General features: G+C 47.6%; 1 protein-coding gene across 1 annotated transcript; it reads left to right on the forward strand.

The window, feature by feature from the left end:
- The first annotated feature begins 1,622 nt into the window (after nt 1-1,622).
- NFAM1 (NFAT activating protein with ITAM motif 1) lies at nt 1,623-17,946 on the forward strand. The gene is made up of 6 exons (XM_075491662.1): nt 1,623-1,834; nt 3,946-4,284; nt 5,361-5,470; nt 8,669-8,767; nt 13,414-13,500; nt 16,195-17,946. The coding sequence occupies exons 1-6, from the start codon at nt 1,726-1,728 to the stop codon at nt 16,252-16,254; spliced, it is 804 nt and encodes a 267-aa protein (XP_075347777.1). The 5' UTR covers nt 1,623-1,725; the 3' UTR covers nt 16,255-17,946.
- Nucleotides 17,947-22,746: the final 4,800 nt, after the last annotated feature.

The following is a 22,746-nucleotide window of genomic DNA, read 5'->3' on the forward strand; positions in this document are numbered from 1 at the left end:
CTTGATTGTCCTTGCTGCTCAGCGTTAAGACCTGCGAGGAGCGATTTCCAGCTGAGACCAGCCCTGTGCAGCTCATGTCAGCATGTCTTGGGGAGAGGAGTTGGTTTTGGCTAATCTGAGCTAAACCTTCCCTGGAGGAGTGCAGCTGCTGCACCAGCCTTGCAGAGCCACACAAAGCCACTTGCTCCTCTCCCCATCTGTCAGGGCTCTCAGCAAGGTACTGGAGCCGTCCCTGGGCTCCAGGGGCCACAGCAGCCGCAGCTGCGTGCCACCCCCTGTGTCAAGACTCCTTCCTCTTGAGGACCTGTCCCAGGCTGAACAGGAGGAAAAATGCTGTAAACCAAAGGCTGCTTTGGAGCAAACCTCTCTCCTACAAACTCTAGAGGGATGAAACAACCGATAGAGAGTGCTTTTGACTACGCGCAGTTTACGGGCTCATCTACCTTCGTAGGTCTTTCCCAGCGTGGCTGTCCCACATCAGTCTCCACAGCCCAGCACCCCATGTGAGCAGGCACCCTTGAAATTGCAGCAAAGTGCTGTCTTGTGGACAGTGCAAATGTCTCACAAGAAGCACGGAAGGAGGAAGCTGCCTAAAGAGAAGTGAAGACCTCTCAGACATCGGGGGTTTTTTCTGAGTCAGACGCTGCTCAGCTGTTGCATTGCAGATGTCTTAGCTAAAAACAAGCTTTCATTGAAATCAAAGACTCTTCATGAGTATAGGCGGCAGGATCCTCCCACAAAGAGAGGGTTTTCTTCTTCAAAGGGCTCTCCTTAGATTTCCCTACAATAGATTTCTTAAGGCTTGCCTGCATTGCGAAGCTGATTCAGAGCCAGCATCATGTGGATCTGAAACATCACAGCTGTTAGGGACGAATTTGCTGTCCAGTTGTTCTCACTTCTGGAATATGAGTGCCTTCCTCCAAAGTGACCTAGTGGAGGAGTTGACTGTGGAGGGAAGTTTTGTGCAGTCGGGAGCACAGTGGAGCTGTTCCTCTGTACTGACTGCTGGTGTGGGTACTTGTTTTTCATGTTGAAGGCAAAACAGGTGATCCCACACTTGAGTGTTCACATAAAGGAGGAGTTTGACAGTGCTGCTCTGCCCTGAACCCGCACCCTGTGGCACTGCTCAGTAGCTTCCCCATGTGAACAAAGCACTCAATTAAGATAAAGTAAGGTGCCCTTATTCCAAAACCTGGATGGTCCATGCAGTGAGATAATCAGGAATAGCTGTTCCAAAACAACTGTGTAAACAAATCCTTGCAAAATTATGGTAAAAATCCTACTGTGCCACTTTTAAGCTTGTCCATTGCTCCAGAGTCAGTTGAATCCTTCACAGAATTTGACCACATTCACCTCAAATGGCCTCGGTCTGCATCAGTCAAAGCACATTTTTTTCCATATTCCAACATGGGACTTCAGTCACTGTGGAAGGTGACAAAGTTTGCTTTAAATGCATGTGATATTTTACAGTCATCAGGAGACAAAGTGTTAAAGAGCTTATGGTCTAATCTTTGGACACCCACTGGTAGGTGTAACACCATTGCAATAGTACAGAGAAATTAACCCTGGTGTGGGGAGGAGTCTGACCGAAAAGCAGAAGAGCCTGCATTTGCCAGGAACAGCTTGCCAAAAGCAGTGTGTGTCCATCCTGCCTGTCCCTTCGCAAGTGGGAGGGGATCAATCAGCTGACTGGGCGTGGAAATACCTGACAAACCCCCATCTCTTATGCCTTTTGGATCTTCGTATCTGGTTGCTTTCTTACAGCCTTTGACCCCCATCATGGCCTCTAATCTAAAAGTCATCTTCCTGTTTCTTTGGTTGCTTCAGTGTGGAGGTAAAAAAGTGTTTTTTAATTCCTTTTGTTTACTCTCACGTTTGTTCATATTAGAGCATTTCCAGCTGCTATATTTTGCTAATTTCCAGAGATCCCCTCTAGGAATTTGCACGCTGCTGCTATTTCTGTCTTTTAAGCATTTCAAAGCTGAGAGAGAGAATCCTCAAGAAAAGGGGAACATGGGAGAAGGGTTAGATAACCTAAATAAAATGGTTTGGCTTTTTCCCTGGCATGTTCTTCTCAAGCTAATGGCTCCTGGGATACTGTAAGAAGATGGATCTCTCCTCTGTTTTGTTACAGCAGTGCTTAGCCATGTCTTGTATAGAAACTATATTCATGTGTGTTCTGCTGGGTAGAGATGAGGAGAAGGATGATGAATGATGAATTATTTTAGAAAATAAGGCCCAGAAGAGACCACTCGGGTTATCACTCCCACCGTGTCTGCAGAATTTTCTGTTCCTGTCTTTCCATAATATTGTATCTAGCATACACAGGACTGTGCACTCACAACGAATGAGCATGTCCCTTGGGACTGTACTGTATCTCAGTTGCTTTTACAGCTAAGAACCTTCTTTGAGTGATGTAACCTAAGCTCTTCCTTACTCTCAGGCTATTGTCCCTGGCTATGTCATCTGTAGAGGATTTTCCTTAACTGAGGTTACTTCCCAACAGTCCTTTCTGGACAGCAGCTGTGCTCTCCTGTTATTGCCCCCCACAACTCTTCCTCAGTGCTCAGCATTCAGCAGTGCTAAGTCTGAGTTGCCTTTTCCAATGCCAAGTCCCACTGTGCAGAGGTGATGCTGCTGTTGCGATGCAGTGTTAGCGCATGATGACAGGAAAGCAAACCTGGCTGTGATCTGGGACAGCTTTAATGCCTTGTTATGAGCCTGTTCATAGATGCAGAACCCCAGGGAATCCCATGAATGGAAAAACCTGCCCATCCCCTACTTTCTCTCTCTACTTTTTTTTTCCCTTTCTATTTTCATGTCTCTGAAAGAATCCTTCATTTTGTAAGAAGACTTGTGTTTAAGTTTCCAGTTCCCTTTTTTAAAGACAACAATGGTTTGCACGGGCCTCCTCTTAAGTTGCTTTATGTGTGGTGTTATGTCAGCTGCCAAACAAATAGATCCAGAGACTGCCTGATGTTAAACCCAGATTTGGCTGGGAAGCCAAAGAGGTCCTGTACCCCAGGCTCCTTACTAGCCCATGGCTTACTCTTAGCTTTTAAAATTTTTTTTAAACAAAACAGGGAGTAAAACACAGTGTGGTTCCCCATCTGTGCTTATTCATCCTCTCTTGTAACTCCCGACATCATTGTCTACTGAATTGTAGCGATAGATCACTTTCAACAGCCCTGTCTGTGTAAGGAGGAAGCACATGAAGGGCATGATCTCCCATCTCTCTGCCTGACATACTGTCACGTATAGATACTTAAGATCTGCAGTCTTTTGCAGATAGTTCCCATATCTAGCATCGAGTCTTGCGCTTTGCTGCCCATTTATGGCAGCAACAGTTTGGAGTGATTAGGCTGTGCCTTATTTCTCATGGCCCTGGTGCTGGCCCCTGGTGCAGCATATGCAATTTCCTTCCTCACTCGTGCTTCAGAAATACAAAATCGCACCGATAACACCTGCTTGTGTACAGCACCTTCACTGGTGCAGAGTCATCACATGGGCACACGTAGACACCCAAGCAGAGGTTTGTAACTCAGGAGTTTCAGGGGATGTCCAGCTAGCGTTTGTCTTGGAAAATTGCTTTCTATTCATCTGCTGTAAATATAGTCTCACACCACTGCAAAATCAGTTCACTTCCTCCTTCATTTCCTGTCTTTCTGTGTGCTGGTGTTGTACAGAGGAGCTCACAAGGGAAAAGGGGAAGCCTGTGAATGCAACAGGCTATCGCAAATCACACAGCAATTACCTAAGAGATGTGGCAAATCGCACAGGGCACATGCTCTGAATCACTCAATTTCTGACAAGGGCCAACACTGTATGCTAAGGGCACGCTTCCTGACATAGGGTTATTTTCACCGTGTGATCCTGTCTTTGGGGCAGCAGTCCTCTCCTGACTTAGTGATGTTAGGTGACTGCTAACAATTATTACCCTTACAGGGGGAAATGTCGATGTGCAGCAGACACCTCCCATCCAGGTTGCACTGCTCAAGGAAGGAATATCCATCCCCTGTACAGTCATCTTCCCTTACATGCCGCAATACACTGAATTTTCAATCTTCTATTACTGGATTAATTCACTGGGCCAGAAAACATCCATCTATAGTAGGTCGGAAAATGTAGACATCCCTTCTGGAAAAGAGAATAAGAGTGCTATCATACCTTACAACCACAGAATCATGCCACTTGAACACACCTCTTCTACTGGCACATACTACTGCGAGGTCAAATGGAATAACATCCAGAAAATGGGAAAGGGAGTGTTTGTCCTTGCTAGAGGTAAGTGACAACCATAAAGGAAGGGCAGGTAGGTAAAAATCAGCTGGATCTGGGTATGAGAAGATGATCTTTGCCCTTCTTTTCCTTTACTCAAACATGCTATAAAGTCAGGTGGGAATAATACTTTATGCCCAATACTTAATGCCATCAGAGTTGAATGTGTTTTACATAGGTGACGTGTGCTACTGTTCCCAATGCACCAATGGGGACATGAAGATGTAGTAATTTATATCTGCCCTGCCACAGCCTTCTGGGAACAGCAGGTGTAAAGTCAGGGTCTAACCAGGGAGCCTGGGCACTGGATCAGAGGATGCTTTTAGGTGTCAGTGCCCAGGACACAGTGCGGTTTGGCCTTTCGCAGTGTGACAGAGATGGTTGAACACAAGGTCAGTGGTTAGGGTGCTTGCTGTAATCAGATGTACAGGTTAGGTGCTCACCGTTAGGGGCTCACGAACAGGTTAGGGGCTCACCGTAATCCCTCCCCCTTTTCCATGTGGTACAAGGGGTCGGTTGTACCGTTAGTGCGCAGACTGGAAAGCGAGGGAGAACTTCAGGTCATGATAAGAGGAATATTATTAAGAAGTGATAAGGACATGCATGCTGCTGACTGGCTGGATTTGCATTACTGAATGCTGGATATGAAAAACTTCTCAGAAAGTGGAAATGCAAAGAGCTGTGACGAAAGAGCTTTGCTACACTGGTCAGAGGATGCCTACAGTACCTACCCCACTAGTTTGTGTGGCCTGTGTGCTTTCCACCATCTGTCTGTCTGCCCCTATCACTGAAGACCTTTGCCAGCCTCTAACTACCACCTTTCTTGGCTCTCATAGTTATGTCACTTCCCTCTAATCTACATGAAGTGCAGCTGCTTATATCCTGTCTCTTTTGTGTGATTCTTCAGCTGCACCCTGCTCTCTGTTCAGTCGGACTAGGTTTTGAAGGGTGTGTGCATCTGTGCCACCGTATTCTGCACTGCTTCTGTATTTTAGCGCTCTCAAGGCTCTTTCCAGGGTTACAAATGCAGCAGGATTGTAACTTCCACTCACGCTGTGAATCTTTTGCTTTCTTTCTTACAGGTACAGGGTACGTAGAGACTTCTTATGGGTGGGAAATCCTCGTTACTCTTACCACTCTTCTTGCTGCATTGAGCATTACCGCAACAGGTCTGCTTCTGTGGAAAAGAAAGGCAAGTTATAACCAAATAAAAAGCAATACCTGACAGGACCTATTCTAGGAATTTATTTCACTTGGTTCTAACTTGGCTGGATTGGAAGTCCCCGTGCTGAAATTTTCCATGCTGGGTGACTGCCTCAGGTTCATTTTCTTTTTTTAAGTTCAGTCTCTCTGAGAAAAAAGATTACAGGAAAGACAAAACGAGTCATTGATTTGTCTATTAAAGAACTTCTGGTAATCATTTTGACTCTGGCATGCTCTGCTTTAGAGCAAAGATCTAACACAGGCCAAGAAGTCACACCAGCAGTGTGCTGGCCCTGAGAATATTCAAGGAGATGTAGCCTTGTGATGGGTCTTTGGAAGATTGCAGTTTGTGCATGCTCAGTCGTGGCTCTTGTCAGTTTAGCAGCTCAGTTGTCTAAAGGAGCCCCTGTGAAGCTGCCTTTCCACACAGGTAACATCCTATGCACCCAAGCAAGTCTGTTGCAGCCCTGGTGGCAGGAGGAGGGCAGGACTTCCCCTGTTTCTAATCCTCTTTCAAGATGAGGGCTACTCTGGTGCAAGGGCATGACCTGATTGCAAGGAGACTGTGCAACGGTGTTCCTGAGCCATGGCTCGGGCACCACAGAAGAAAACAATCTGCAGTGTGGAGGGGATGGGGACCAGAGCCTTGGGCCTGTGTTTGGCAGAGAAAACATTGAGAGACAGAGCGAGAGGGGAAGGTCAGGACAAGGATCCCAAGGAAGCCTGCGTGGAAGTCCCAGCTAACTGGAAAAAAAGAGAGAGACAAGGACCTGAGGAGCAACCTGCTTTAGTTGGCTCTGCTTTGAGCAGAGGAGGCTTGGACTAGACACTCTCCAGAGGCACCTTCCAACAGCAGTGATTCTGTGAGGCTGGAAGAAGGAGCCTCGGGAGGGAAACTGGGACTGGAATCTGGAGCCAGGAAGCACTGGAGCTTGGAGGAGGGTGTTTAAGACTGGACTGACAGGGCCTCTCAGGTGAGCAGACCAGTGGCACAGGTTGGGACCAGCTGGGTGAGGAAGTGGAAGGTGGGATGAGTAGCTGAGGGCAAAGAGGAAACCAGGAGTGGGGAAGAAAGGATGTAGAGAGCAGGAGAAGAAAAGCCAAAAGTAGGGCTGAAAGAGCTGGATGAGACAGGGGGCCTGTGGAAAAAACTCTGGAGTTGTAATACTGGAATCCCTGTTGTTTGGGGAAAACCTACTGCTCCTAGTCCTGCTACCCTCAGGTATTCAAAATAACATCCTCTGCATTCTTCCAGAGATTTCAAGGCTGGCTTAAAGAAACCTGAATGTAATTTAGAATGTAATTTGGGGATTGTTGTTTTCTAGGTAGAGTATCCCCCATATTTACTCTTTCAACCTCCTCTCTGCCACCATGACAGCAGACTCCCTGCATGCATTGTTATGTGGAGGCTGTGCTGCTGGTACAGTCCTATGACTCCAAGGAGCATCAGGCTTCAGCACAAACAGTCAGAGATCATGAGGTTGAAAACAGAATGGCAGCAGTTGGCAGACCTGCTAATCTCGTGAGACTTTCGTTGCAGGCAGATGGAGGGGGAAGGAGTGTAAGCAGCAGAGTGACTACGCTGGAGACAGGCCCCCATCTCTGCTTGCCTTGACAGTGTCTCCATGGGGATGAGGAGGGGAGGCATTGTCACAACTTGCCGATTGGCATCTCTAGGTTTTGAGGTGGGCCAACAAGTCTCAGACCTGCGGGCTCCCCTTGGGGCCCGAAGAGATTGTGCAGTCATTACATTTGCCCTCCTGCAGAACACAGCCCATATTTCTCACCACAGCTTGCTCAGACCTGCTGGTTTAAAAATGTTTATCTTTAAGAGAAGCTATTTAGCATCCTCCTTAGTTACTAATGGACTGGAAAGCAGTTCATCGTTTTCATGTGATGTGAATATAATCATCCCACTTCTTTCCGAATTAGAACAGAGATACTTAGCAAAGCCTTCTGCCGTTTCTGCCTCCTCTCTTGCTTGCTGAGCAGGGCTAACTCTTATCTGTGCATGAATGGAGCGTGTTCAAGGAGAACTCATCCGATGCAAGCAACGTTTCAGAGGAAGAGACCTGCTTCCTTCAACTCCATGCTGGACTTGCACATTAGTGTATCACTGACTACATGTCATCATTAATGGTCGTCTGGTTCTCTTCTCTAGACTCTGTGTATTAGCAAAAGCTTCCCAGCCAAATCCTGATGAGAGTCACTGCATTTTGCTTCTGTGAAATTCCCACACACACTTTGAACAGGGCCCTGCTTTACTCCCTGTCCTACAGCACTGTTGTGTGCTGTTAAATGCTTACACCATGCATCCAGCTAGGTTTCAGTGGTTGTCGTGGTTTAACCCCAGCCGGCAACTAAGCCCCACACAGTCGCTCGCTCACTCCCCCCAGCTGGGATGGGGAAGAGAATCAGAAGAGTAAAAGTGAGAAAACTCGTGGGTTGAGATAAAGACAGTTTAATAGGTAAAGGAAAAGCCATGCAAGCAATGCAAAGCAAGGAACTCATTCACTACTTCTGATCGGCAGGCAGGTATTCAGCCATCTCCAGGAAAGCAGGGCTCTATCACAAGTAACAGTTACTTGGGAAGACAAAACGCTGTAACTCTAAACATGCCCTCCTTTCTTCTTCTTCCCCCAGCTTTATATGCTGAGCATGATGTCATATGGTATGGAATACCCCTTTGGCCAGTTGGGGTCAGCTGTCCCAGCTGTGTCCCCTCCCAACTTCTTGTGCACCCCCAGCCTCCTTGCTGGTGGGATGGTGTGAGAAGCAGAAAAGGCCTTGACTCTGTGTAAGCACTGCTCACCAGTAACTAAAACATCCCTGAATTATCAACGCTGTTTTCAGCACAAATCGAAAACATAGCTCCATACTAGCTACTATGAAGAAAATTAACTCTATCCCAGCCAAAACCAGCACAGTGGTGGAAGTGATTTCTGTGTACACACAGAAGCCAGTTTCTCCTTTCCACTGCTCCAGTGTAAGTCATCAGACTCCTCCATTTTACCCTGCAGTGAGGAAAGGGACCGGCCCATGTTGTGCAGAGAGTGCCAGCACTCTGCTGTGGAAACACTCAGGGGTTGTGTGAGCAGCTGGCTTTGACATGACATTGATGTTCACTTCATCTTTGGGGAGACGGTGTTTTCTCCAAATATGTCATTTGGTGCCTTGTCCTCAGCAGGTGTTGTGCCCTAGAAGGAACCAGCTAAATATCCTGAGACAGAAGGTGGAAACACAGCCCCCTTCAGCCAGCCCACCACCACCATCTCCCGTCTATGACGTGAGTACCAGAATCGCCCTCCATCCCTTCTGTCCGCATCATGGTACAACCCTTCCTTTCCCTGCCCTGCTGTGGTACAGACAACGCCAGTATCATGATGTGAAACATGAGCAATACCTGCATACCAGCCTGGTACTGGTGACCTTGCTTCTGTGCTCTGCCCTGCTTAGCTCCTCTCAGGACTGTGCATGTTGCGTGTCTCCATCCTGGTCCCACTCATGGCCTCCCCAGTGCCAAAGCCTTGCACCGTGCCCTGCTGGGCAGCACCCTTCCCTCTGCCAGCAGTGTGGCAGCACAGAGTAGCAAGCCTGGGGCCAGAGGGGGTTCCTGGTGGTAGAGACAGAAGGGTCTCCAGGAGTCAGGAAGGAAGAGGGCATCTCAGCCCCACTTTGTACTGCAGAGTGTCTCAAGGACATGCCCTCCCCAGCTGGAGAATGATGGATCAGGAAAGGGGCAGAAAGAAGTGCTCCCCACAACAACCCCAGCTGTTTAGAGCTCCTGCTGTGACACCTTCACCGGTGTCAGTGTCACAGACCACTGCAGACCTGAGCAGGCTGACTAGCTCTCGGGGGGGAAAAAGGGCAGGAAGAAAGCGAAGGGAGTCTCTTTTTTGGAACATTTCCCTATTCATTGCATAGGATCTCCTTTTTCCATTTCCCAAACTGGGGAATGCTGACTGCTCCCACTCCCTGACCCCAGTAGCGGCAGCGTCATAGGTAATAGGATTGGAGTGGCTCTCCTGAAATGTCAGGCCCAGACCTCAGCTACCTCAAGTAACCATGACCCCTAATCCCATTTACAACCCATCCAGCTCCATTTAAAATGGATTCCTTTTTCTCCTTTGACTCCCCTGGGAGGGCTGCTCCACTAAGAAGGGAAGGGGTTTTTTTTCCCCCGTGATCTGTGGGACAAACGAGGAAGAATAAAATGAAAAGTGAGTAGAGAAGGATGTTGCCTGAATATTAGGAAACCTTTCTGACTGCGAGGTCTATAAGGGCTGGAAAAGTCTCTCCGAGGAAAACCTGTAAGCTTTGCTGCATTAATCATTTAAACTAAACAAAATGAAGCTCTGGAGTATGTAGCTCCAGACACAAAACGAAGCTCCTCTGCAGAGAGGAGCCAAGCTCTGCCAAGGAGGCAGGAGACCTGATAGGGGGCAGATATGCAAAAGTGGATGGGCCTGCTCCCTTCTCATTCTCACTTCGGGGAGGGGGGCACTGTTTTGTGGCCCGTTCATTTTTGGAGTAGAGGTTTAAAAGAAAGCACTATATATTGTATGTGACATATTTATTCTGGGCAAAAAGCAATGCTTAGGGTAAAGGAGGTTGCAGGTTTTAAACTTTTTCATTGGTACCAAATAATTTCTTTTTAATTCGGGCTTATAAAAATCTGAATGGGTAGTTTCCTGCTGAAGTGGATGATTTCTGCAAGGAGACAAAAAAAAAATCAAATCCATTTCTCGCTCAGTCGGCCTCGTCATGCATCCTTAGCTCTATCTTAATTACATGTTTCATCATGTTGTTCTGTTCAGGAGGCCCCGCTAAGGCTAATATCGCAAGCCAGCAGAGCCAGCCTTAGGCACAGGCAGTCCCGGGAGCTGGCTGGGCCCCTTGCTTGCAGGAGCCCTATGGACCTGGCCCAGCTGGCCTTCCCCCCAAGCCTGTTCACCACACACCAGCTGTGTGGGGCTCTCAGCCAGCCCGGTGTGCAGGGCAGGTGGCTCAGCCCTCTTTGGCAGAGCTGCAAGCAGCCTCGGACCATCTCCTGCGTGCTGGGGGGTACCAGCCCGCCCACCAGAGGTTACTTTACCGTGAAGCAGCTGCTGCGGGGTGACTTGTTCAGGCATGAAGCAGCAACTCCCACCGCAGACACTGCATGTGGTGAGAGCAGGGCTGCAAGGTGAGGAGGGGGAGCACGGCGGGGCTGCGAGGTGTAACGGCAAAGTTAATGGGGGAGAGAGGGTGAGGGCCCTGGGATGGAGACCCTGCATTGGATGGGTGAAGGGAGTGGAAACTCAACAAACCTTATTTCCTTTGAAAGATGACTCTGGTGCCCTGCTGCTAAATTTTGTTGGGACTCTGCATGGTGTAAACCCAGCCCTGCAAACTGCGTTTGAAATTAGGTGTGTTGTGAAAAACTGTTGGTGTTAAATCAGGTGTTGAACACTTAGTGCTTAATTCATGGGGAGGGCAGAAATCTGTAGTCAGCATTGGGGTAAGCTAAGGCAAGGAAACGGAAAGGACAAGTGAGAAGTAACTCCAAGTGATGAGATAAAGAAGGAGATCAGAGATTAGGGGACGGGACAGGAGGCCAGCATGTGCCAGATGTGCTATCTGCGGGGGAAAGCAAGAGGTCAGAGTCTGGAAAAAAATCAGGTCAGAGAACCACAGTGTCCTTGCAGGCCCAGAGCTGAGAGCAGGAGCAACAGGAGGCAGCACTGGACATCAAAGTAAGGGCTTGGAACTGGCTGGTGCAGCTCATTAAATGCTCTGTGTTATCCAACATGGCAGCAAGGCTCACCCCTGGTATGGGAAGGGTCCTAGCACACCTTCTGCAAAGCCATCCTGGCTGAGCATCCCTAGGAGCAAATGCCTTCCCCGCTGGCTTTTTCAGGTGCCACCATTTACCTCATGGTCCCTGGGGGTGGGTGTACACAGTGAAAAGCAGCAGGTAGCAAAAAGTCCTGGTAATAAGGGGGCAGCTGGGCACCCACTTTGCTCCCACTACACTGCCAGGTGTTATAGATCTCTTTGTCCTCCTGCAGCCCTGGAGCAGCTCTACCTCACTGCACTGCCCAGACCCAAACCTGTATTTTCCTCTGTCTTCCAGTTTAGCTGCCTAGCTAACGAGCAGCTTGGAAATAACAATCCGAGGGACTCGCTTCATCCACTTTACACTTCAAGCAAGCTTTTTTGAGGAGCAAACAGAACTCCTGCGGTGCAGGCAGGTTCTAGAGCAAAGGAGCTTTTCCTGGTGCGAGGCAGAGAAGGAGGCTGCTTGGGGATGGGAAGGCATCTGCCAGCAGGGAGGAGAGAGGCCTGTGTGCCTCTGCTGTGACAGTAGCAGGTGGTCAGTGACCAAGTGAAAGTAATTAATTTGCAAATGGTGGTTGGAGACACCAGCTTTCCAACTGACCAGCAAAGGACCAGCATTGTCAACAGCCTCCATGGGAAGAGGGTTTGTGGAGGGAGGGAATCTTTTTTGGAGGTTAAACACCAAAAGGATCCTTCTTGCTTGCAAGTGGCTTCAGACTAGAGCAGTGAAAGAGGCTGTCTGTCCTGCCAAGGGGACATGGAGCCAGGCTGCGAGCATCACAAAGAGAATTGAAAATGAGGACAGGGAAATGGGATTTTCTGTGTGCGCATGTGCACATGTGAGTAGTTGGGAATGTCGGTGTGGGCAAGCGGGTTGTTGGGACTGGAAAGCAGACAGGTGAAATAATTTGACTGTTCTGGAGGAGGAGTGGGAATGGGAGAGCTGTGCGGTGCTCCATTCCCTGCGGCCCCCTCCTGTCCGAGTGCCTGTTTGTTGCAAGCCCCGCTCCCAAATGCTGCTCCTCTATCATCTGGTCCTGTTCAAACCACCGTCCTGCTGACTATGAACCTGAAAGATGCTGAGTGTTTGCAACTCCGGATGAAATGATGGGCGTTCAGGTGACTGGCAGCCCCAGAATCAAGCCTCCATGTTTGGCTGTCCTCCTCGCTGTGTTGCAGGGCGCCTCGATCCCTTTGCAGTCTCTCCACTAATACCATCTGCCCCTCTTGCGGCCGGAGCTCCTCCCATCTTCCTGTTGCCAGAGAAACAGCCACCTTGGCAACCTGCTGTCATCCTTGAAACACACATGGAAAAGTCCTCCTGATTGTTATGTTTGATCCTTCAGGCAGATCTGGAACATCACTCAAACTGACATGCATCTCCTGTGACACGATTACCTGGGGGACCAGCGGGTGCATACACATGTAGGGCGTGTGTGCGTTTCTCTGTGTAGCTGTGTGGGACATGGATATGTTTGAGGGCCTGGGAGTGTATTGATTTTTTTTATTATTCTTTGCTCAGTCTAAGAAGAAAGGAGAGTTCTGGCTTGGAAAAAAACCCCAGAAAATAAATAGAAATCATGCCCAATATAGGGTTTCCCATTTTCGACAACCACTGTGCTTCTAGACCTCAGCCTCGCCTCTCTTCTCACCCTTGTGTGCCCAGACTAACCATGAGCAAGAGCTTCTGGATTTCAGGCACCTAAACAGTCTTGGGCAATGCAGAGCACTGCTGGTTACCTGCAGTCCCCATGGTGCACAATATCCTTTCATGTGGCAGAGGGGTCTTTATTCTGTATTCTGGGACAATTTGGAGTGGAGGGAGGCAGGGGCATTGGCATTGTTCTCCACTGCCTTACATGGTGTAGGTAACATCAAAGCCCATCTCTTTGAGCCTGAAAAAGGAAGATGATGCAGCTGCACCATAAAGATTTCAGGGGAAAAGGATTTTCTTTTTGCCCAAGTTCAGGTCAGGAACTTCAACATTTTGGAGATGGCAGGGGTTTCTAAAAAATGTCAGGCACGAGATGGGGAACAACCCAGTGAGCAATTAGTTGTCTTAAACCGAAGTAATTTATGTGACCCCTGCTCTCTTCTCTCTTCCCTGTGCAGTGCCTGGATTTGCAGCAAGTTGATGTCTATTCTACCCTCGAGAACAACACAAACAACCCATCACCCAAAAAGAGTCTTCCAAGAAAGGTAAGGGCTGGGACCCTGTTCTTGGAGAGTTCCTTTATGCACTGGGCACATGGGGAAAGAAAACCCACAGAGTTGCCATGGCCCTAGCAGGCAGTAAGTGTATCTCCAGTCCCACCGAAAGGGGAAAATGGGATGTGGTGTCCACTTGCCAGCTAGGCTGCACATGTAGCCTATCTTCCCTCTTCCAGCAGAACCCTTGCTCCTGCAGCTCTACCAGTTCTGGCAGTCCCGGTTTCATGCAGATGCTTTGCTGTATGACGTATGCTGAAAGGCATTGAGGGGTTTGGCGTCGCTGCTCCCTCTGAATGGGACGGACATTCATGGAGAGTTGGCCAGATGCTGATCCCCACTATTGCCCTTTCCAGATTATTTAGGCAGCTGAGAAGTCCTCTGGGGTAGAGGAATCTGTGCACTGGGGGCAGACCCTGGACACAGCTTTGCTCTCACCGGCATTAAGCACCTGAGAGCCATTTCATCGTAGCAGAAGCTAAGATGGTCTGAACAGAGGCTGAACTAATACAGTCTCTGTCAGCTCTGGGGCTCAGGAAAAGGCAGCGTGGGTACGTTTTGGGTTTGGATCTTCTTGCTGGGCTGGGAGTTACAAGTTAGAGACAAGGAACTAAATCCACTCATAGTGAAAGTAGCTGCAACTTGGAATATGCAGGTGCAGATCAGTTGTGGGGGCCACATGAAGCAGACCAGAAGCTCACACAGCCCTCTACCCTGCCTTTGGCAGGCATCAGCTGTTTCATAGGGACAAAACTTACATCAAGCACCCCAGGGAACATTTTCTTCCTGTCCTCAGAACTTCGTTGTTCTTTTCGCCTGCAGATCTCTTATCTGCTTAAAAAATATATTCACTCTTCTAACGTTGGAAAATGTTCCTGAAAAATGTCTCCTGCTTCCTCCCACTGATGTCCTGTTGGGGAGAGTTCCCAGGTTGCCTATGCAGTGTGGAGCATGCCACCAGCTTCAGCTGGCACCAGCCCTCTGTTTCATGAAGGACAGTATTTTCCAGTGTCTGAGGCATTTTCACAACTCCCACCTTTTAGGAAAAGGTGGTTTAAAATCAAGCAGCCTCCTCTGTGCCAGAGCTACTTGCCATGTGGTCTGGTCCCAAGGCTACTGGCCTCCTGCAGTTACTGCTGTGGCACCACAGTGGTTGGTGGTAGCAAAGGCAGTGGCAGGTATCTGATTATTGAGGGGAAGGATGGGTTGTTTTATATAAGCTGTCTTATACCCCAGTGCATCATCTGCACTGGAAAAGACAGCATCCCTGGTTTTGTGTTCTTGCTGCACTTGGAATTAGTTGGATAGGGAGAACAGTAGGTCCTGATCCCTCTTCCCTGTCCTATTTATTCTTCTGTATACCTTTACCAGCTGCCCCCTTAGAAATTATTCAGTCTGGATGATGAGATGCAGTATGTGTGGGGTTTTTTCCCTACCGTGGAGCTGTCTGGGCTGTGCTGAATTGCTTGTGTGTGGCCCACACCACTCAACCGCTGCTTTGGAGGGCAGCGGGTCTGTAAAACAGAGCAGGAGCAAAGCAACAAAGCAAGAGCAAAGGAGCATCTGTGTGTGAGTGGGTCTGGTGATGGTAGTCTCAGCCAGGTAAAGGTCGAAGCAGAGATGGGAGAAACAAAGGAGAAGAAAGCAAAGAGAGGGGATGGGATGAGCTCTCGCACCAAGAGCAGACACCACCGAGTGTCCTCAGTTCTTGTGCTGGACAGAAAGAAGTGTGAGTGGCAGGGCCCCACGATCGCGGCACAGCAGAATTTGACTGCGCTTTCCGCTACTGTTGCAAGCACCTCGATCAGCTTCCCTCTCAGTCATCCTGGGCTGTGACCGCCTGGCACGCTCGTCCTCCAGCTGGCTGTGCCAGAATATAACAGGGTGTTTTCCCTAAGAGTGAGACTTGTGGGCCAGTGGGTTTGGCCTGTGAGTGGGAGCTGGGATTGCTGAACGGTGGCTGACTCTGCTGCAGAGGGTCCAGGACAGCCCTTGCTGTGGGATCCTGCACATAGAGGGGGAGCTGTAAAGAGAAGCAGAGCAGAGAGCTCCTCAAACAAGAGCATTTGCATGCTGTCGCGCTGGACTGTCAGCCAGCTTGGGTAGCAAGGGGTTAATCCTGTATGCTTTGGAGGTGCCCGCACTCAGCATTTTTGTAAAATGTTTCCCTTTGGTGGTGGCAACAGAGAAAATGCTAGTGTAGGTAGGGCTTCATTCACCCGGTGGCATTTCAGCTACTTGCTGTGTAACCTTGCTTACAGCAGGCCTGTGCCACACAGCGCTTAAAATATCAGTCTGTCAGCGCCTTGTCTACACAAGGAGCGGTTGTGAGGAATAGACTCAACTGTTGAAGAAACAGGATTGAGGAGGTCAGGGAATTCCTCCTTCACAGAATCCAAAGTGATTTATTTTTTTACCAAGTCCAATTTTCCCTCCCCTCCCTGTCTGACAGCTTTTTGGGGGAAGAGTGACAAGTAAAGGAGGCATCTTTATCCCTTGGGCTGGATTAGTCACGTTCGTCTCTTGGCGGAGCAACATTTCTCACTGTAGTGGCTTCCGTTTCAGCGGATCACTTATAGCCGTTTCTAACAGAACAAATGTCAGCGTCTGCTTATTAAGAATTAATTCATCTTCTTTTGAATAATTTTCCTCCATTTCTTTTTTCTCCTTTTCATCATTCTGCAGACACCTAAGAAGCAAGCAACTCTAGAAGAATCCTCTGATACATTATATGAGAATATCTAACAGGGAAAATCTGACCCTGTGTGGACCAGACATCTTTCTATATGGCAGAACTACTCTCTTACATCACTAGTTCTCTGCAGAGATCCACAGCGACTTCAAGGGGCAGCCACGAGGGACTTGTGAACCCCTGGCTCCTTCTAAACTGCCCTTCATTAACAACAGAATGCATCTGTTCAAATCCCACCGGGGCTCAGTCTGCATTGATGCAGCAAAGCTATTTTGCAGCAAAGCTGTTTGATGCAAAAGAAAAGCTGCTTTTGTCGAGCACTCACACGTATCTTAGAAATGGCGCAGATGGGATCTGTGCAGGTTTCTCTCACCTGGCCTGGCTGAAATACTTAAACCTCAATCCTCTGTAAATGATAGGACAATCCAGAGACCTCCCTGCTTTCTGGCTTGATCTTCCAATCCTGACCTGCAGCAGTCCTGATCCTGTGCCTACAGCTTTCCTGACACGGCCATCAGGCCTTCATGCATAGTTTAACCGAGATCCAAGCATCCACCTGCCCATTTTTCCTTTCTCAGGAACCCCACAGTGAAACATGCTTTTTCATAATCTGCTAATCCCATCAAGTAGTCACAGATGCCTGCTGTGATCATACTCAGTCGACTCAAATCAGTGCCTCCGAGTAAATGCTTTCCCTTCAGCAGTATCAGCAGTATACGGTGAGGACTGGATGCACAGACAGAGATAAAGATGGAGAAGAGGAAAACAGAGGAAATATCCCTGCCTGGCAACATGTCTCAGTGGCAGTGCCCTTTCTAGAACAAGGAAGAGGAACAAGGAGGTGGGAACCCAAGGAAACTCCCTTGCTAGGGCTGCGTAAGCCAAGTGGATCTGGGGCCAGGTTCCAGCCCAGAGAAGTTCAAGCCGAGCTCCCCAGTTTCCTGTTCTTCTGGGCAATGGGCATTGTTATTGCTTGGGATTTTGAGCCTCTGTGGGAGCAGGCATGGTACCTCTGCCCCACCAAAACCAATAGGTTTGCCTTTGTTTCAGCTGGCCGGTATTTCCCAACAAGGATGTAAGGCTCTTTACCCCTGTCCCCATATGTTATTTGGCCAGGCAGACCAGTTCTGAAACTTAGAACAACTGGAGGGAGGAGGGAGGCCCTAGAGGTGAATTTTCTATCCAAGCTCTTCTCTCTCCTGTCAGCTGGAACTTACCTACCATTTGTGCTGATGCATATTCTAGTTCTGATAGGGAAGAGGTTACATTAAGTATCCATATAACACGATCAAACCAGTGGATCAAAAAGCTGTGGCTGTTTTATCTCAGATTAAAAAACAACAACAAAATAACAACCAAACAAAACCAACCCAAAATAAGAATATGCAGCATAACTTGAGAGGAATCATAGAAACCTCTTTAAAGAAGAAGATCAAATTAAAATTGAGCTCCAGGGTCATAGGACCCTCTCTAGTTGAAGATAATGTTGCTATGCATCAGAGATAGAGGCTATGGAAAATGTCTCCGGGGCCTCCAGCCTTCCTATACTATGTTTAAAGAGATAATCCGCTTATTGCTTTGCTCTTTTTATTAGAAGAGATTTCAAACATGCAATTTGGACTTTCTTTAACCACAGGAAAATGCTTTTTCTCTTCCCAGTGTGGAGGAATTCATTTCAGAAAGAGCAATGAATAGACAGCGTGGCTTATTAGACCTGTTTTCCCTTTGTTAAGTGATCGTGACAATTATAAATAAATATTTTTGAAGTCTACAATTTTAGTGTTTACTAATATGACCAGAAAACATTTGTGTTCACAGAACACAACAAATTTCAAAAAATGAAATTTCTTCCTTTCCTTAATAAATTTGAAGAAATGATGAGGTGAATTATAAATATGTTGCAGTATGGCAATAAAATATTCAGCAGAAGCTGGTGAATTAGATGAAAAGTGAAAACTTGTAAAATAATGCTGCTTAGTTTTTGTGGTTTGCTTTTTAAATTTTATAAATGCTAAAAATACTGGGTGCTACTGGAAATTTCCTGGCAAGGATCTCACTTTACAGTGAATTGATTTGTCTTGTTTTTCTGTTACCTTTTTAAACAGTGTGTTTCTTACATTTATGCCTGAACTATTCTATATAATAGGTAGCTGAAGCTGTTTAAAATGAAACATGAGAGGAAGCATGGTATTTGGAATAGAAAAGGCTATTCTAGAACAGTCAGTGCTAAAGTACTGGAAGAATCACACCAGGTTGTGATCAATTAAGTGAAAAAGTAAAAATTTCCAAGAAACACTGGCAAGTCTGGGGATTTGGGCTGTGTGCCAAAGCTTGCCAAAGTCGGGGGGAGTCGCTGTGTTGATTTCAATGGGTTTTGGATTGGCCCTGCAAGGGTAAAAGGCTGCTGCATGAGAAAAAGGAAGTTTTGAAGCTATGTGGCCACAAGCTAATATCACTTCTTTAGCGCGTGCACCATGGGCAGCTGCAGTAGCATCAGAGTGTGTGAGAGAGGAGGTATAAAGCAGAAGACTGTGAGAACATATTTTTAAATGGTACGGAGTTTTCCAAGGAGGTATGAGGAAATGCCTTCAGGCACAGGTAGGAGAGACTAGGAAATATAATTTATATAATATTGGTATAGCTACTTTGTAGCAGAGATTTGTTCAGGAAAAAAAGGCAGTCATTTGGTCTTTTTGTCTTACCTGACTCTATGGTCCATGAGATTAGATGCAGAAAATGAATACTACTAGCAAGAGGAAAGGAGTTCATTTTTAAGTGTTGAGCAATTGAAAAAACAAAAAAGAGAGAAATTAAGGATTGGCTCCCCCAGCTCCACAAAGGTGAGAAGTGGTGACTGGCTTGCTGTGTTCACTCTAGACGTTTTGCTTTAAAATGAATGCTGAGAATGGATTTCTCTTAAAAACTGTGTCCCTAAGGGCCTCAGCTCTACTTGCTTCCCCCAGCATGGTGCTGTTATGCACAGAGCATGCTCTCAGGTTATGGTGGTATAATCTTTGATTCCCAGGTGTTGAATTACCCCTTTGTATTGACAGGATTTCAGGGAAGTGGAGACCCATTATCAGTAAAGTAAGCAGAGGTGTGAGGTGGAAATGTGCTGCCTGCCTTCTTCTAAAGGAGGTGCTGTGTTAGCACTAGGATCCTTTGCCCTCTGCACCAGGTGTGAGCCTTTGGTCCTGAGAGATGCAGTCTCTCACCATGACCATCCTCAATGTGTTGTCTTAGCTGGCATTGCTGCAAAGGGTGTTGCTGACACTGAGGTCATCTAGTCCCTTTAAAACAACTCCTTCACAATGCTTTACAGCAAATCGTAATTTGAGAAGGCAAAACCTGAGGTGAACTTGAGTGGTCCATTGGTTTGTTGGTTTCATCCTTTTCTGCAGAGGACAAGCTCTTGCATGGGTATTGTTCTGTTGTATGAAACACGCCAACTATATTTTGCCTTTATCTGTAGATAAGAAAGACCTTGTTGTGGTGGATAACAACAATGAAATGTGTGTCCAAGGTGTAGTCCAAGGTGTTCTCCTTCATCGCCCTTGTCTTCTACTCCTCTTCTTTTTCCTTGTCAGGGGTGTCACTACTGTAAATCATATCTAAATACCTAGCTAGGGCTGGTTCTTTATCAAGGGAGGTGCTTGACTGAACAGCACCCAAGTGAAATGGTTATTACTGCTCTGGTGTGCACCACTGTCCCACCCACTAGTGCCCTAAGGGTGTGCAAGTCTGGGCCAAGGGCAGGGGTCTCTTCTTCCTGCTGACCTGTCTCTTGGAAAGATCTGGTGTTTCTTCAGCCCTTGGCCATGCAATACTGTGACCCTGTGAGACAGGTGTTTAGGGAAGGCAGTGAGCGAAGCCACCAGATGGTGCCCTAGGTCCTCTCTGTTCCCTTTCCTGTCCCCTGCCTGCCCACATCCCCCTGCTGGCTCCCCTGGTAGCCCCCAGACCACAGACTCCCGGGGATGGGCGCCTAGAGCCATGCAGAACATCCCCAGCCATGACTGCCTTCTACCCCTGGGGTTGGTGCCTCTGACACCCCTCACAGCTCTGCGCTATGGCGCAGGTGCCACCAGCACCTGTGAAGAGATGGGGACAGGACAGGTTCCCCTCCTTTGCATCCATGAAGTCTGGAGAAATAGCTTCATCGGATACCAGCATCTTGGCACAGGGCTGCCCGTGTGAGGGACAGGAGAGTGGCTGCTGACACCATCATTGGGTCACACTGGCATCTGAAATGCAAAATTGGCCGGATGTTGGGGGCTGTTTGGAGCTGCCGCCACTTTCTTTTACTGTTTGGAAATGGCATCTTATCTTGGGTTTGGGAAAATTTACTGTGTGTCCATGGTGAAAAAATCCTTTGCAGCATATGCTGCTCCTCTTCTTTGTTGTGTCAGGAAGCTGATGAAGGCTCAGATACCGCTGTTTCTGTGTTTTGGGATTCTGTGGTGGTTAAGATTTGCTATGTACAGTGAAGTATCATTAAGAGTTTATAAATAAAAAAGAAGGTCAGAGAGCACCAGTGACTGCCTGATGTCCAAGGGAAGAGGAGAATGGGAACCTTCAATGTCTTCTCTTGTTTGATTCTAGGGCAAGCCAGTCTCCACTTACTGTCAGGGATAAAATGTTTTTCCTTGTTAATAATAAAATAGAAATGCAGGTTACTATTAGTAACTAGTATATTACTAGGTACTTCACTATTAATAACCAGGCCTTTAAGCTGCCAAACTGTGTTATGAGCTGTGGATCTGCAAGGTTCACAGCACCAGTGCTGCAATGACACAGCCACCTGGGCACAAAGCGTGATGGCGCTTTGACAATACCAGGCAGGTTCCCATGAGAAGTGACACAGGAGGGCAACTTGTCAGCTCCTGAGGCAAGGACTGTTTAGGCAGGAGGGGAGGGCTGCCATTCTGGGAGGGAGTCTTTCTCCCCACCAGCCAATGAACCTCTCCTGAAGCTCCTCTTTCCCTTCAGCTCTTTGAAATATGTGGGTTGTGTTGTATCACTCTGGGCCACATGAAGATTTGGATATACAGCTGGTAGGGCCAGGCAGGTCAGCCACCCTGCTTTAAGGAGTCAGAATGTAATTATCCAAATTGGAACAGGGTGAACACGGAAAAGCTAACATATGGGCTTCTTCAAAATATTACGTTTTTTAATAACCAGTCAGGGCCTCTGGTTTCTATCCTATCTGAAAGATTTGTCTGCCTACAATTTTATGCAATGATATCTGAGCACTTCCAGGGGTAATAATGGTACCCAAAATACCTGTACCACATTAAGCACATTGAGCTTCCCTCCCTTGTGAGGGAATTAGCCCTGTAATGCCGCTAACGGTACTTTTGGCATTGACATGTGCCATTAAAACCAAAGATCTGAGAAGTCCTTGCAAGGCTCAGTACGACATTTCAACTTCATACATGGCAAAAATGGAGACTCAGGAGGTTAAATGACTTTTCCACAATTGCAGAGGGTCAGAGGTGGAGTTGGGAACAGAATTCAGGTTCCTATGTTCTTATTTGTATCAGGTTGTCCAGGTAGGAGCCAGTAGCTGGGTAAGTAGGGGCTGCTGAGCTCCTTATAGTTTAGGGGAAAAAAAAGGTTTCTTCCTGAGTCATCAGCACCAGTTGCTGCAGCACTTTGCTTTTCATTTTTGATTTCTCGTGCAGGTATTGATCAGGCTCATGTCTGCCTGGCTGAGGTCTGTTTGCTGAGATAGCAGAGCTGCAGGAGAAGTTACTGCTCTCTTTTACGGAGGTATCCACCATTTTGGCAATCAGGAAAGCTCGTCAGAGCCAAATTACCATGGAAAGCCCAAATATGTATGCTGCAATTCCCCAAATAAATGTTTATGGAGGGAATGTGCTGAGTTGCTGCTCATCCACCCAATAAAGTCTTCCTGATTGCTGAAGAAGTTCCTGAGCTTGTTGAGAGGGTTTAGACAAGAAAGAGCAAATGGCTGCAGCTGAGTCGCAAAGGCGCTCTCTGCTCGCATGGAAAGGAGGCAGGGAAGTCCCTACCATCCCAACAGTTAGATGCTGGAGAAGAAGGAGGTGTGAGGAGAGGTGATAATGCTGATAATTACGTGAATGGAAATGCTTGCCATTCTTTTTAATGTTTAAAGGAAACCACAGTTTTGAGGTGATGTAATTCCTGCTCGGTTGGGTTGTTTATTCAAGCAGTGCAGCGCTGCGCTAGCACATGGGGAAGAGAAAGTAAAACTTCAGCTCGGCTTTTGCTCTCTTGGGATTTCTGTACGCTTTCAGACTCATTCAGGTCAAGGCAGGGTGTGAATGTGAAGCACAGCAGCTCTTCCGGCATGGCCCTCTGTACAGACCGGCCCTTTGCTAAGGAATGTGTAAAACGCAGATGGGGGTTTTGAAGAAACCAGTTTAACAGAAGGAGCTGTAACTCTTCTTCTTCTCCTCCCCAAAAGATTTAAAATAATCTTGCTGTCCATAAAAATCAGGTTAGCTATTTTGGGTTCTTGCAGAGCTAAAATGAATGCAGCATCTCATTTCCAGTCACGA

The sequence above is a fragment of the Mycteria americana genome, chromosome 1, assembly GCF_035582795.1.
Source record: "Mycteria americana isolate JAX WOST 10 ecotype Jacksonville Zoo and Gardens chromosome 1, USCA_MyAme_1.0, whole genome shotgun sequence".
NCBI classification, from domain to species: domain Eukaryota; kingdom Metazoa; phylum Chordata; class Aves; order Ciconiiformes; family Ciconiidae; genus Mycteria; species Mycteria americana.

Coding starts and splice junctions, on each gene's coding strand:
- NFAM1 (XM_075491662.1), top strand. CDS start 1,726: ATGCCTTTTGGATCTTCGTATCTGGTTGCTTTCTTACAGCCTTTGACC. Junction 4,285..5,360: donor AGTGTTTGTCCTTGCTAGAG/GTAAGTGACAAC, acceptor TCTTTCTTACAG/GTACAGGGTACGTAGAGACT. Junction 8,768..13,413: donor CACCATCTCCCGTCTATGAC/GTGAGTACCAGA, acceptor TTCCCTGTGCAG/TGCCTGGATTTGCAGCAAGT.